This window comes from Bufo gargarizans, chromosome 1 (assembly GCF_014858855.1).
Source record: "Bufo gargarizans isolate SCDJY-AF-19 chromosome 1, ASM1485885v1, whole genome shotgun sequence".
NCBI classification, from domain to species: Eukaryota; Metazoa; Chordata; class Amphibia; order Anura; family Bufonidae; genus Bufo; species Bufo gargarizans.
In genome coordinates, this window is record NC_058080.1 from 99,305,793 (window position 1) to 99,321,058 (window position 15,266).

At 46.8% G+C, this 15,266-nt stretch overlaps 1 protein-coding gene across 1 annotated transcript in view; it reads left to right on the forward strand.

The window, feature by feature from the left end:
- Positions 1-15,266, forward strand: part of ANXA10 (annexin A10) — a 147,804-nt gene that overhangs the window by 122,810 nt on the left and 9,728 nt on the right. The window contains exons 9-10 of the mRNA XM_044276203.1: positions 7,908-8,003; positions 10,960-11,018. Coding sequence (XP_044132138.1) covers positions 7,908-8,003; positions 10,960-11,018 — 155 coding nt within the window. The remainder of the gene's footprint in view (positions 1-7,907; positions 8,004-10,959; positions 11,019-15,266) is intronic.

A 15,266-nucleotide genomic window follows, 5' to 3' on the forward strand; every position in this document is an offset into this window, starting at 1 on the left:
CTTTAAATCTATTCATTAAAAGGGTATATTAGATTCAAGGTGCTGATAGGGTCATTCTCAATAATTTCACACACACGCTACTGTGCAATTCCAAGTCTAATTCTGTCTGTAAACGTATACCTGTCACCCAGCGCCTAAATAATAGGCCTCAAATTTATATTCATCTAAATCTGTGGTTATTGCTGAGGCTGGTCAAGTTATTTTGGGTCCTATGATGAAAATGATGATCAGCCGGCACTCCGTAACAAATGGCGTGGTGCTCGCGTTCGAGATCACGATCTCATAAATATAGTAAGAAAAGACCGGCACTCACTGTAGCTTGAAGAAAAGGAAATCTTTATTGTCACATATAATCCGTGACGCGTTGCGACTCACATCTGGAGCCTTCCTCAGACGTATAGGATATGGTACAAACAGAGATAAACACACGGCATTTAAGTAACCCGCCAAGGCGGAAATGACATCACATTACCATGGTGACGATATCAACAAAACAATTAAACAATTAAGGTGTAGCAGGTGAAGAAAATGAAGAGAGGATCCCAGCCGCAATCAATTGCAATTCAAATAGTAAGTATTCCATAATAGTAGTGATAGGGTTAAATGAAGTTTCAAAATAATGATGCCGCTGGGATGTCTTCAAGTTTTCTAAAAGTAAAGAGAAAACAAATTATTTGATACATTGGTTTGCAACAATGGTACATGTTATTCTATACAAAAGGGTTATACAACAAAAAATATATATATATCTCACAGGAACTGAAGATTCACAAAAAGCTGTGGAGGTCATACTCGCGGTTCAAGCCCTTGGGTTCCAATGTTTGCAAAGTGTGAATCCAATAGGACTCACGCTTTTTCAACATCTTAACCCTGTCACCACCTCTACGGGGTTGTGAAACATGTTCTATTATCTGGAACCGCAGTTGCGAAATATTGTGGTTACAACGTTCAAAGTGGTGCGGTATAGGTAGAAGCAGGTTCTTTTTCCGTATGGTAGATTTATGTTTGGAAAAATGATCCTTCATGCGCATCGAGGTCTCGCCTACATATAATAAGCCACATGGGCACTTTAGTAAATAAACAATAAAATTGCTATTACAAGTGTAGAAACCCTTGATGGGAAATTGTTTTCCTGTATGTGGGTGTGAGAAAGACTCACCTTTAATCACGCTGGAACAATGTATGCAGCCTAAACAGGGAAAAGTGCCATTTTTTTTGTGTAGATAAGGTCATTTGTCGTTGTGTCTTGTGAACACTGCCAATATCAGCCCGCACCACCATATCGCGTATATTTTTGTTTCGTTTATAACAAATCATCGGACGATTCTGGAATTCCTCAACTGAGGGATAAGCCCTAGATAATATATTCCAATGGTGATTAATAATTAATTATTTTGGGTCCGTCAAAGCACAGTTTTTGTTCTGGGTTGAAATACAATTCCCAACTTAGCAATTCTCTAAATTTGTGGTTTCTGCCGTATCAGGCCTACTTTAAATCTATCCCTAAAAGGGTATATTAGATTCAAGGTGCTGATAGGGTCATTCTCAATAACTTCACACACACGCTACTGTGCATTTCCAAGTCTAATTCTGTCTGTAAACGTATACCTGTCACCCAGCGCCTAAATAATAGGCCTCAAATTTATATTCATCTAAATCTGTGGTTATTGCTGAGGCTGGTCAAGTTATTTTGGGTCCGTCAAAGCACAGTTTTTGTTCTGGGTTGAAATACAATTCCCAACTTAGCAATTTCCTAAATTAGTGGTTTCTGCTGTATCAGGCCTACTTTAAATCTATCCCTAAAAGGGTATATTAGATTCAAGGTGCTGATAGGGTCATTCTCAATAACTTCACACACACGCTACTGTGCATATCCAAGTCTAATTCTGTCCGTAAATGTATACCTGTCACCCAGCGCCTAAATAATAGGCCTCAAATTTATATTCAGCTAAATCTGTCATTACTGCTGTGCCTGTATTAGTGTAATACGGTACCTAAATAGATAGCCAGATAGTGTTAGGTGTCTGTAAAAAAAGGCCTGAATTTGAATTCAATACATTGGGCCAAATAATATTTTTGTTATTGTGGTGAACGGTAACAATGAGGAAAACATCTAGTAAGGGACACGGACGCGGACATGGTCGTGGTGGTATTAGTGGACCCTCTGGTGCTGGGAGAGGACGTGGCTGTTCTGCCACAGCCACACGTCCTAGTGTACCAACTACCTCAGGTCCCAGTAGCCGCCAGAATCTACAGCGATATTTGGTGGGGCCCAATGCCGTTCTAAGGATGGTAAGGCCTGAGCAGGTACAGGCAATTAGTCAATTAGGTGGCCGACAGTGGATCCAGCACGTTCACATTATCTCCCACCCAGTCTTCTGCAGAAAGCGCACAGATGGCGCCTGAAAACCAAGCCCATCAGTCTGCCACATCACCCCCATGCATACCAGGGAAACTGTCTGAGCCTCAAGTTATGCAGCAGTCTCTTATGCTGTTTGAAGACATAGAATGCACTGACGCACAACCACTTATGTTTCCTGATGATGAGGACATGGAAATACCACCTCAGCACGTCTCTGATGATGACGAAACACAGGTGCCAACTGCTGCGTCTTTCTGCAGTGTGCAGACTGAACAGGAGGTCAGGGATCAAGACTGGGTGGAAGACGATGCAGGGGACGATGAGGTCCTAGACCCCACATGGAATGAAGGTCGTGCCACTGAATTTCACAGTTCGGAGGAAGAGGCAGTGGTGAGACCGAGCCAACAGCGTAGCAAAAGAGGGAGCAGTGGGCAAAAGCAGAACACCCGCCGCCAAGAGACTCCGCCTGCTACTGACCCCCGCCATCTGGGACCGAGCACCCCAAAGGCAGCTTCAAGGAGTTCCCTGGCATGGCACTTCTTAAAACAATGTGCTGACGACAAGACTGAGTGGTTTGCACGCTGTGCCATCAGAGCCTGAAGCGAGGCATTAACGTTCTGAACCTGAGCACAACCTGCATGACCAGGCACCTGCATGCAAAGCATGAACTGCAGTGGAGTAAACACCTTAAAAACAAGGAAGTCACTCAGGCTCCCCCTGCTACCTCTTCTGCTGCTGCCGCCTCGGCCTCTTCTGCTGCTGCTGCCGCCTCGGCCTCTTCCTCCGCCTCTGGAGGAACGTTGGCACCTGCCGCCCAGCAAACAGGGGATGTACCACCAACACCACCACCTCCGTCACCAAGCATCTCAACCATGTCACACGCCAGCGTTCAGCTCTCCATCTCACAAACATTTGAGAGAAAGCGTAAATTCCCACCTAGCCACCCTCGATCCCTGGCCCTGAATGCCAGCATTTCTAAACTACTGGCCTATGAAATGCTGTCATTTAGGCTGGTGGACACAGACAGGTTCAAACAGCTCATGTTGCTTGCTGTCCCACAGTATGTTGTTCCCAGCCGGCACTACTTCTCCAAGAGAGCCGTGCCTTCCCTGCACAACCAAGTATCCGATAAAATCAAGTGTGCACTGCGCAACGCCATGTGTGGCAAGGTCCACCTAACCACAGATACGTGGACCAGTAAGCACGGCCAGGGACGCTATATCTCCCTAACAGCACACTGGGTAAATGTAGTGGCGGCTGGACCCCAGGCGGAGAGCTGTTTGGCGCACGTCCTTCCGCCGCCAAGGATCGCAGGGCAACATTCTTTGCCTCCTGTTGCCTCCTCCTCCTACTCGGCTTCCTCCTCCTCTTCTTCCACCTGCTCATCCAGTCAGCCACACACCTTCACCACCAACTTCAGCACAGCCCGGGGTAAACGTCAGCAGGCCATTCTGAAACTCATATGTTTAGGGGACAGGCCCCTCACCGCACAGGAGTTGTGGCGGGGTATAGAACAAGAGACCGACGAGTGGTTGCTGCCGGTGAGCCTCAAGCCTGGTGGTGTGCGATAATGGCCGAAATCTCGTTGCAGCTCTGGGACTAGCCGGTTTGACGCACATCCCTTGCCTAGCTCATGTGCTGAATTTGGTGGTGCAGAAGTTCATTCACAACTACCCCGACATGTCAGAGCTGCTGCATAAAGTGCGGGCCCGTCTGTTCACGCTTCCGGCGTTCACATCCTGCCGCTGCTCGCCTGTCTGCGCTACAGCGTAACTTCGGCCTTCCCGCTCACCGCCTCATATGCGGCGTGCCCACCAGGTGGAACTCCACCTTGCACATGCTGGACAGACTGTGCGAGCAGCAGCAGGCCATAGTGGAGTTTCAGCTGCAGCACGCACGGGTCAGTCGCACTGCAGAACAGCACCACTTCACCACCAATGACTGGGCCTCCATGCGAGACCTGTGTGCCCTGTTGCGCTGTTTCGAGTACTCCACCAACATGGCCAGTGGCGATGACGCCGTTATCAGCGTTACAATACCACTTCTATGTCTCCTTGAGAAAACACTTAGGGCGATGATGGAAGAGGAGGTGGCCCAGGAGGAGGAGAAGGAGGAGGAAGAGGGGTAATTTTTAGCACTTTCAGGCCAGTCTCTTCGAAGTGACTCAGAGGGAGGTTTTTTGAAACAGCAGAGGCCAGGAACAAATGTGGCCAGCCAGGGCCCACTACTGGAGGATGAGGAGGACGAGGATGAGGAGGAGGAGGATGAGGATGAAGCATGGTCACAGCGCGGTGGCACCCAACGCAGCTAGGGCCCTTCACTGGTGCGTGGCTGGGGGGGAAACGCAGGATGATGACGATACGCCTCCCACAGAGGACAGCTTGTCCTTACCTCTGGGCAGCCTGGCACACATGAGCGACTACATGCTGCAGTGCCTGCGCAACGACAGCAGAGTTGCCCACATTTTAACGTGTGCGGACTACTGAGTTGCCACCCTGCTGGATCCACGGTACAAAGAAAATGTGCCCACCTTACTTCCTGCACTGGAGCGTGATAGGAAGATGCGCGAGTACAAGCGCACGTTGGTAGACGCGCTACTGAGAGCATTCCCAAATGTCACAGGGGAACAAGTGGAAGCCCAAGGCAAAGGCAGAGGAGGAGCAAGAGGTCGCCAAGGCAGCTGTGTCACGGCCAGCTCCTCTGAGGGCAGGGTTAGCATGGCAGAGATGTGGAAAAGTTTTGTCAACACGCCACAGCTAACTGCACCACCACCTGATACGGAACGTGTTAGCAGGAGGCAACATTTCACTAACATGGTGGAACAGTACGTGTGCACACCCCTCCACGTACTGACTGATGCTTCGGCCCCATTCAACTTCTGGGTCTCTAAATTGTCCACGTGGCCAGAGCTAGCCTTTTATGCCTTGGAGGTGCTGGCCTGCCCGGCGGCCAGCGTTTTGTCTGAACGTGTATTCAGCACGGCAGGGGGCGTCATAACAGACAAACGCAGCCGCCTGTCTACAGCCAATGTGGACAAGCTGACGTTCATAAAAATGAACCAGGCATGGATCCCACAGGACCTGTCCATCCCTTGTGCAGATTAGACATTAACTACCTCCCTTTAACCATATATTATTGTACTCCAGGGCACTTCCTCATTCAATCCTATTTTTATTTTCATTTTACCATTATATTGCGGGGCAACCCAAAGTTGAATGAACCTCTCCTCTGTCTGGGTGCTGGGGCCTAAAAATATCTGACAGTGGCCTGTTCCAGTGTTGGGTGACGTGAAGCATGATTCTCTGCTATGACATGAAGACTGATTCTCTGCTGACATGAAGCCTGAATCTCTGTTATGGGACCTCTCTCCTCTGCCTGGGTGCCGGGGCCTAAATATCTGACAATGGACTGTTCCAGTGGTGGGTGACGTGAAGCCTGATTCTCTGCTATGACATGAAGACTGATTCTCTGCTGACATGAAGCCAGATTCTCTGTTATGGGACCTCTCTCCTCTGCCTGGGTGCCAGGGCCTAAATATCTGACAATGGACTGTTACAGTGGTGGGTGATGTGAAGCATGATTCTCTGCTATGACATGAAGACTGATTCTCTGCTGACATGAAGCCTGAATCTCTGTTATGGGACCTCTCTCCTCTGCCTGGGTGCCTGGGCCTAAATATCTGACAATGGACTGTTCCAGCGTTGGGTGACGTGAAGCCTGATTCTCTGCTATGACATGAAGACTGATTCTCTGCTGACATGAAGCCAGATTCTCTGTTATGGGACCTCTCTCCTCTGCCTGGGTGCCAGGGCCTAAATATCTGACAATGGACTGTTACAGTGGTGGGTGACATGAAGCATGATTCTCTGCTATGACATGAAGACTGATTCTCTGCTGACATGAAGGATAGTTATATCACCCGAGGGTGATGTAAGACACCAGCGCTGGAATAGCAAAAAAAAATAAAAAAAATAAAAAAATAAAAACCCCGTCTGCTTAATCCCTATATTTCTAGAGTGTGTGAGTGGGTGTAGGGGAGGGGGGGGGAAAGAACAAAGGTGGGAAGAGAGAGAAGGTGCAAATGACAGAGACCTGGACTCACCAGTGGGCAGTCCGTAGCGTTCGCTGTCTGTGCTGAGGATGCAATGAAGGCCTATACAATCAGGTAATAGCGCAAGTCTTCCAGTGTGCAATATGAAGATGAAAGTGTACCTGGTAAGTTCCTGCTTTAATAGGTTCCGAGATGCGTCTTCTTCCAATTCTTTTTCTCTTTTTCAACGTTCTTGTCGGTGTTCTGCAATAAGTCCTTCTTGCTCACCTGCTAGCACGAACGCTGCCCCGGCCGGAAGCAAGCGTGGTGCGAGGGAGCTTGTTGTTACGGTCGTCCTGGAAACCGCTTCGGTGACGTCACCTCCGTGGATACCGTAGCCTCCGTGGGAAAAAATTACCTCCAACGCGTTTCAGAGCCTATCGGGCTCTGAAACGCGCTATTCCAGCGCTGGTGTCTTACATCACCCTCGGGTGATATAACTATCCTTTATATCGTATATCCAAGGAGGACAACAGCTCCTTTCCGACATCTAGCCGCAGGATCAGCCAGGCTTGGCTGATTTGTTGCAGACCCTTAGGCCGGGAGCGCAAGGAGGTCTATTTCTTATTTTAGATCATTCTGCTGACATGAAGCCTGAATCTCTGTTATGGGACCTCTCTCCTCTGCCTGGGTGCCAGGGCCTAAATATCTGACAATGGACTGTTACAGTGGTGGGTGATGTGAAGCATGATTCTCTGCTATGACATGAAGACTGATTCTCTGCTGACATGAAGCCTGAATCTCTGTTATGGGACCTCTCTCCTCTGCCTGGGTGCCGGGGCGTAAATATCTGACAATGGACTGTTACAGTGGTGGGTGACGTGAAGCATGATTCTCTGCTATGACATGAAGACTGATTCTCTGCTGACATGAAGCCAGATTCTCTGCTATGGGACCTCTCTCCAATTGATATTGGCTAATTTTAATTTATTTTATTTTTATTTTAATTAATTTCCCTATCCACATTTGTTTGCAGGGGATTTAACTACATTTTGCTGCCTTTTGCAGCCCTCTAGCCCTTTCCTGGGCTGTTTTACAGCCTTTTTAGTGCCGAAAATTTCGGGTCCCCATTGACTTCAATGGGGTTGGGGTTCGGGACGAAGTTCGGGTCGGGTTCGGATCCCGAACCCGAACATTTCCAGGAAGTTCGGCCGAACTTCTCGAACCCGAACATCCAGGTGTTCGCTCAACTCTATTCAAGGGTCATAAGTAGGTTTTCCGACCTGTGTGGCAAAACCTGCCATAATAACAGGGTGCTTAGTTTTATCTTTGCTGTTGGACACTGTCTCTTTACTGATGTACCCATTGTTTTGGTAGTCACATATTAACTGATGTATTAAGCAGTTGGTATAGAAACGAACTACAATTTATAATTTTCACTAATGATATTGAAAAAAAGATCTGAACTGTACATATTGCAATATATATATATATATATATATTATTTTTTTAAAGTTTTTCAGGAATTTCAGAATATTTCCGGACAGGACATAGCAGTAGCCATTGAAGAATGCTACGATGGATACTTTCAGCAGCTACTCTTGGCAATAGGTTAGTAGTTGAAAATCTAGAAAATCATCTTCTGTTTATAATGCTAGTATATAATTAGTGTGATTAAATCAATCTCATGTCTAGTATTTAAACTGTAGAAGTGGCCAATTATACCATATAATAGCCAGGACTTGAAATGTGAATAGGATGTAATTTATACAGTATGTTCAAGCCTTAACACTGCACTCTGACTAATACTCTGTATCCATACAGAAAATAATCATTTATATAAATGTAATTTCCTCTTGGGAGAATACTCTCTTAGTCTGCAAGTTGCTTGAGGCGGAATGCATTATTATGAAATGTCATCGTACATAAGAACTCCCGCTTCTCTTTCTACAAATCATATTTGTTGGGTCAGATGCTACCATGGAAAGAGACATGTGTGAAAATACTAAATCTGATCCATCTGCATTTACATTGTCACCTTCATTGCACCACAACGTTTATAAATAGGCTGTAATTAAAAATGTTCCCAACACACTGATGATTTCCCTTGGGTAAGTACCTGCATAGGGAATGGTGCAACACTTCTGCATCACTGCTATATCCACTATGAACATATCTACACAGGACAGATCCCAGTAGGAACCAATGAATTACATCGGCCATATAGTTAGAGATTTCATAGCAAAAAAAAAATATTGTGCAGAAGACCCTGCGAACATCTAGGTTTAAAGGGGTTTCCATTCTTAAGCCAGTTTCAGATGAGCAAGTTCACTGTGAGAAGCACGCTCCGTGTGCGAATGTGATTTCCCGTTCTGGACTCTGCTGCTGTAATGAAACCTCACAGCTTAATTTATAATGCTGTGTGTTCCTGTCCGACATCATCAGTAGAGAATTCTACTGACATATTGCCATCAGTAAAAATCATTATAGCAGAGGTCAGACAGGGACACACAGCATTAAAAATCATTATAATGCTGTGAGGTCCCATTACAAGAGCAGGATGAGAAATCATGTTCCCACACGGAGCATATTTCTCACAGTAAACTCACTCGTCTAAAACTGGTCTTATGGTCATTTTTAATTAGTGTTTTGTACCTAATGAAAAAAATCATGCTCCTCGCCACTCTGTTCCAGCAAGCTGGACCACCCCATGGTCTTCTGATCCCTAGCCCGTAAACTCCCAAACTGGGTGACACACACCAATCCAGTCTACGACTGGCCTCAGCAGTGACATGTCCCCAAGAGTCATTTCTCCCAGCAGTGATGTACTGCTTGTGGACACGTCACCGCTGAGGCTAGTCATTGGCTGCAGCGACACACATGGCCCTGGCCAAAAGTTGACAGCAAATTTTTGTACAAGTGCCAGGACACTGGAATGCAGTGGTAAGTACCCACTCCTTCGGCTAGTTAAAAAGCCCTAAGGCTGGAAAACCTCTTTGAATGCCACAGGGCCACTTGCAGTTTAGCACCACTGAATGGAGCCAAACTGTGAAAGAACACCAAGGGGTTTTGTACAGTAACCACATCATAAACTTCTGTGTAAACAGGTCCTTGAAAGGGGTTGGCCACCTTTTGTTTTTTTTTGGCACACTACATCCTGGTCAGACCTGCAGTGCTGTCAAACCGGAGAGAGGCAGCTGATGAAAGGTAGTGAAGGAGCTGGGATCCATCAGCAGGGAGCAGTTAAGTAGGCTTCCATTTTTCAGGTCTAGCCAGGAGGAGGGTTCGCAAAAATTCCCCAAATGGCAGCCAACCCCTTTAAGGAGCTCACTAGTGTTGGGCGAAGCAAAGCATTCAAAGCGGAATTCAGTCCAAAGTATAGGAAAACTTCAATTTGCAACTTCACCGCAACCCGTTCGCAGCATGGCCGCTCCATGTAGCTGTACCCTAAGGGCTCATGCACACAACCGTATGGCTTTTTCAGTGTTTTGCGGTCCGTTTTTTACGGATCCGTTGTTCCATTTTTTGTTTCCGTTTCCTTTCCATTTTTCCGTACCGTTTTTCCGTATGCCATGTACATTATACAGTAATTACATAGAAAAAATTGATTGGGCTGGGCATAACATTTTCAATAGATGGTTCAGCAAAAACGGAACAGATACGGAAGACATACGGATGCATTTCCATATGTGTTCCGTTTTTTTGCGGACCCCTTGACTTGAATGGAGCCAAGCACCGTGATTTGCGGACAGGAATAGGACATGTTCTATCTTTTCACTGTACGGAAATACTTAAATACTGAAACGGAATGCACATTTTTTTGCTGAACCATTGAAATGAATGGTTCAGTATATGTACCGCATACTGAACTAAAAAAACGGCCAGTATACTGAACGCAAAATACTGTTGTGTGCATGAGCCCTAAGGCAGAGTGACCTGGGTGTACCTGATTTATAGTAATTTGTGACTAATTAATTCACAATATATCTAATTTCTTGGCAAAATTCGGCGAAGCTGCTGAATTGAATTTTTGAAACTTCGTGTGCCCACACATAGTCAATAGCTATCAGCTAAACATTCTACTGGTAGAGGCTTATCTCCTGGGAGAACAAAAACATTGGGTGTAATTTGATTGTGCTCAGTCTAAATGATCTGGGGGGTCAGGAGCTTCCCATACACATAAAATTGTCATCCTTTCCCGCTGAAAACGGCAGGTTTGAATGACAATAGTCTAATGTGTAAGGTGCCAGCTGAGTGTACGGTGGTCCGGTGTACGGTGGTCCGGGGTCAAGGTAGCATTTGTTGCCTTGACAACACCTATTATTTTGCTTGCAGCTATTAGGCATTAGTGTGATTACTACTTAAATTGAATTACAAAACTGAATACAATCAATTTACCAAACATTAGCAATAATGGCTGTGCACTATATATGATGTTGTCTATGTCTGATGGCCTGCTTGTGCACTAGCTGTACTTATACATGGTTACATACGGTGCTTATTGATGCTGTAAACCTTTTGGAGCCAAATATGATGTCATAACATTTATTTTTTGCATATTTTTCAGTGTCTTGTGTTCGAGACAAGCCATCGTATTTTGCGTACAGGTTGTACTCTGCAATTCATGTAAGTGGCTATTCTTTATTATACATTTATACAAGCTAATGGGCAAACATTGCTTCCTAGTTCAGAGGTGATCTGGATTGGATGAGGTATTCGGGATCCATGGCTCAAAAGCATCATTCACATGTGGCAGGCTTGCTGCACAAATTTCTGTGTCAAATTTATTTGAATCAACTTATTTGCTGCAGAAACATCCCCTCTCATATGTACAATTTTCTTGGAGAAAATCTTCCACGTGTGAAATTATCCTTAGAGCAATGTGTTACTCATCAACAATATACCGTATTTTTCGCCGTATAAGACGCACCGGCCTATAAGACGCACCTAGGTTTTTGAGGAGGAAAATAAGAAAAAAAATATTTTGAACCAAAAGGTGCACTTTTGGTGGGTTTTGAACTAATTGTGGTCTGTGGGTGACACTTATGGGGGATCTGTGGGTGACACTTATGGGGGATCTGTGGGTGACACTTATGGGGGATCTGTGGGTGACACTTATGGGGGATCTGTGGGTGACACTTATGGGGGATCTGTGGGTGACACTTATGGGGGATCTGTGGGTGACACTTATGGGGGATCTGTGGGTGACACTTATGGGGGATCCTCTCTGGATGGCACTGTTATGAGGATCTGTGAATGACAGTTATGGGGGGGATCTGTGGATGACACATATATAGCATCTTATGCTGTCATCCACAGATCCCCTCCATAAGTGTCCCTGTAGTGAATGACCCTCAATACAGGGGCTGGGGGCGGCATCTGCATTAATAATGACAGCGGGGCCCGTGCAGTGACTATTCTACTACACGGGCCCCGCTCACTGTATAATCATATCTCTCTAATAGTTAATTGTTGTATGCATGTAATCGCATAATGAGCGCTAATGAGCGCTGTGTATTACCGTACTTAAAACTAGCAGCGCTCGCCGTTCGGAGCATAGAGGAGGCAGGCCGGGAGGACGGGAGGACGGGCGCTTGCAACGTGAGTCATACGTCACGCGCCTGCGCCGCCTGCTTCATTCATAAGTGGGCGGTGCAGGCGCGTGACGTATGACTCACGCTGCAAGTGCCCGTCCTCCCGGCCTGCCTCCTGCCTCCTCTATGCTCCGAACGGCGAGCGCTGCTAGTTTTAAGTACGGTAATACACAGCGCTCATTAGCGCTCATTATGCGATTACATGCATACAACAATTAACTATTAGAGAGATATGATTATACAGTGAGCGGGGCCCGTGTAGTAGAATAGTCACTGCACGGGCCCCGCTGTCATTATTAATGCAGATGCCGCCCCCAGCCCCTCCTCCCTCACAGCTGATACACCCGCCGCGCGGCATCGCGGCGGGTGTATCATTTAAAACTGGGCAAAATCAGCTACATTCGCCGTATAAGACGCACTGCTATTTTCCCCCCACTTTTGGGGGGAAAAAAGTGCGTCTTATACGGCGAAAAATACGGTAACTATAATTAAAGCTACTGCCCACTTCAGACAACCCAAAGGAATACTGCAAATCCTCCTGAGTGGGGCTGATTGCTAGAGGTCTCGATGATTGGGTCTGACTGACAACAGATGAATTAAAACAGTGTTGAGCCATATGTTTTACCAGGTGGTACAGAATCTAAAAATATAATACATTGGATACAAGTCACGTGGCTCATCCAGTCCATTACTACACTGCACTAGCTGTAAAATGATATTTTAAGGATAATAGTGACTTGTTCTAAGAAGATATAAGCAATACACAATTGCTTTAGAAAATTCTAGTTTGCAAATTCTACATCTACAGTATTCACCTAATGCATGGACTTTGCTGCCACCTGGTGTTGAAAGTTGTAATGAACACAACTATTACTTGACTGCAGATTTTTGATCTTAAGGCATTTATAACCCTTCTAGATCTCTGTACAGACGGCTCTTAAAGATCCATACAATATCTGACAAGTAAAAAGCTGTGATATGGCACAGATGGAAGTTTTTGGGGTCCTACTAAACTTATATATCAATTCAGTATGGAGGAATACAGCATTTTTGAATCCAGCAGAAAAAAAAAAGAAATACATTGTAATATGCTTCCTCATATTTCATACTACAGAGCTATGCTATGCTCTTGAAGAAACACTTTAGGCATCATGCACTTATGCACAAGTGCAAGATGCCTAAAACAAAAAAGCAAAAAAAATAATAATATATAAATATATTTGTGGTCATGGCTACGGCCAAGAGGTATCCGAAGAACCCTAGGGAGAAAACAACGGGAACAACCTAACCCAGCTAGGCGTGTCTTAGCTGACCTGACTAAATGGCTTGTTGTGTGCCCTAAGCCATGATCGTGGGTAGGCCTATAAGTGGGCATACCCTGTGGAAATGAGAAGATAAGGGAGGGAGGGTGGGGCACCTGAAAACACACACCTGTGAGTGAGGGTGTGGCTCGTATATGAAGAGCCTCCGCCCCTCCCACAAATGCAGGCTGACTAATCAGCCTTACCAACTTGTGGTCATGGCTACGGCCAAGAGGTATCCGAAGAACCCTAGGGAGAAAACAACGGGAACAACCTAACCCAGCTAGGCGTGTCTTAGCTGACCTGACTAAATGGCTTGTTGTGTGCCCTAAGCCATGATCGTGGGTAGGCCTATAAGTGGGCAAAAACCAAGCCAAGTAGGGTAGAAAAGGAATTTGAATGGCAACTGATCCCCAAGCCAACTGCAAGGCATCCAGGATCTAGAGCGAAAGTTCGGGGTGTGTGAGGCAAGACCAGTAGGAAACCTACAACCCATCTTGTGGATGACAAGGCCAGAGACATGATGCTCAATATTGCGGATACTGCACCAAATCGGAATGGAGGACCGAGAATACGTTGTGAAATGGATCATAAAAACCAACTGAAACTTGTAAAGTTTGGTTCTAGTGCGAGTACTGGCAATGCCCTAGCGTCAGGAGATCGTGGGACCAAAACCTAACTGCCTAGACTATGCAGGAATGAGGGCCAAAAAGAACCATGTAGATAGGAAGAGAATCCTTGAATAGTTACCCAGACAACAGCTATCCGCGCGTTGTTCTACTGTGCGCCCCTGAGAATTGTTTTTACGCTTGAGACGTGAAGACCGACCTACTATCTGAATCTTCTACCGTGAGAAAATGCTGGACCTTGTCCAAAATCCGATTCAACGTGGTTGTAGGGAGTCGGAGGTTAGTGGGGCAAGAAGCCATAATATACAAGATTCTGTCTATGCCCTCCCATGCGTGAGGGAATGCAATGCAATGAAGCTACTGGCGAAAATGAATTCCTGGTCGTGGTAAAAAGGCAAAGACTTTGCGCGGGGACCTGGTTGACAAGATATGATCGACTACGATCAGAGACTGAAATGCTAGAGCGAATTGCCCTACTTGTTCTTCCTCTGGCAGGACCTGAACGAAGGCATGAACAATTAAAGAAAGACGAAATATCTGCGTAAGACATGACAATAATGCTGTAGGGCGAACCGGACCAGTTTGCGGTCAAAACATAAAATGAGCGATCAACATGGATTATTAGGAAATTAGGGAAGCAGGTATGTATGCGATACATAGGGGCCAAATCAGCTTAGATGCACAGATGGACAACCAACCAGGCAATCAGCCCAGCAGGTTTGAAAACAGTCGTCGGGCCCCCGAAGCCATGGGGCCGAAGCAGGTCATCGGGCCCCCGAAGCCATGGGGCCGAAGCAGGTCGTCGGGCCCCCGAAGCCATGGGGCCGAAGCAGGTCGTCGGGCCCTCGAAGCCATGGGGCCGAAGCAGGTCGTCGGGCCCCCGAAGCCATGGGGCCGAAGCAGGTCGTCGGGCCCCCGAAGCCATGGGGCCGAAGCAGGTCGTCGGGCCCCCGAAGCCATGGATCAACATGGAGCGATCAACATGGATTATTAGGAAATTAGGGAAGCAGGTATGTGTGTGATACATAGGGGCCAAATCAGCTTAGATGCACAGATGGACAACCAACCAGGCAATCAGCCCAGCAGGTTTGAAAACAGTCGTCGGGCCCCCGAAGCCATGGGGCCAAAGCAGGTCGTCGGGCCCCCGAAGCCATGGGGCCGAAGCAGGTCGTCGGGCCCCCGAAGCCATGGGGCCGAAGCAGGTCGTCAGGCCCCCGAAGCCATGGGGCCGAAGCAGGTCGTCGGGCCCCCGAAGCCATGGGGCCGAAGCAGGTCGTCGGGCCCCCGAAGCCATGGGGCCGAAGCAGGACGTCGGGCCCCCGAAGCCATGGGGCCGAAGCAGGTCGTAGG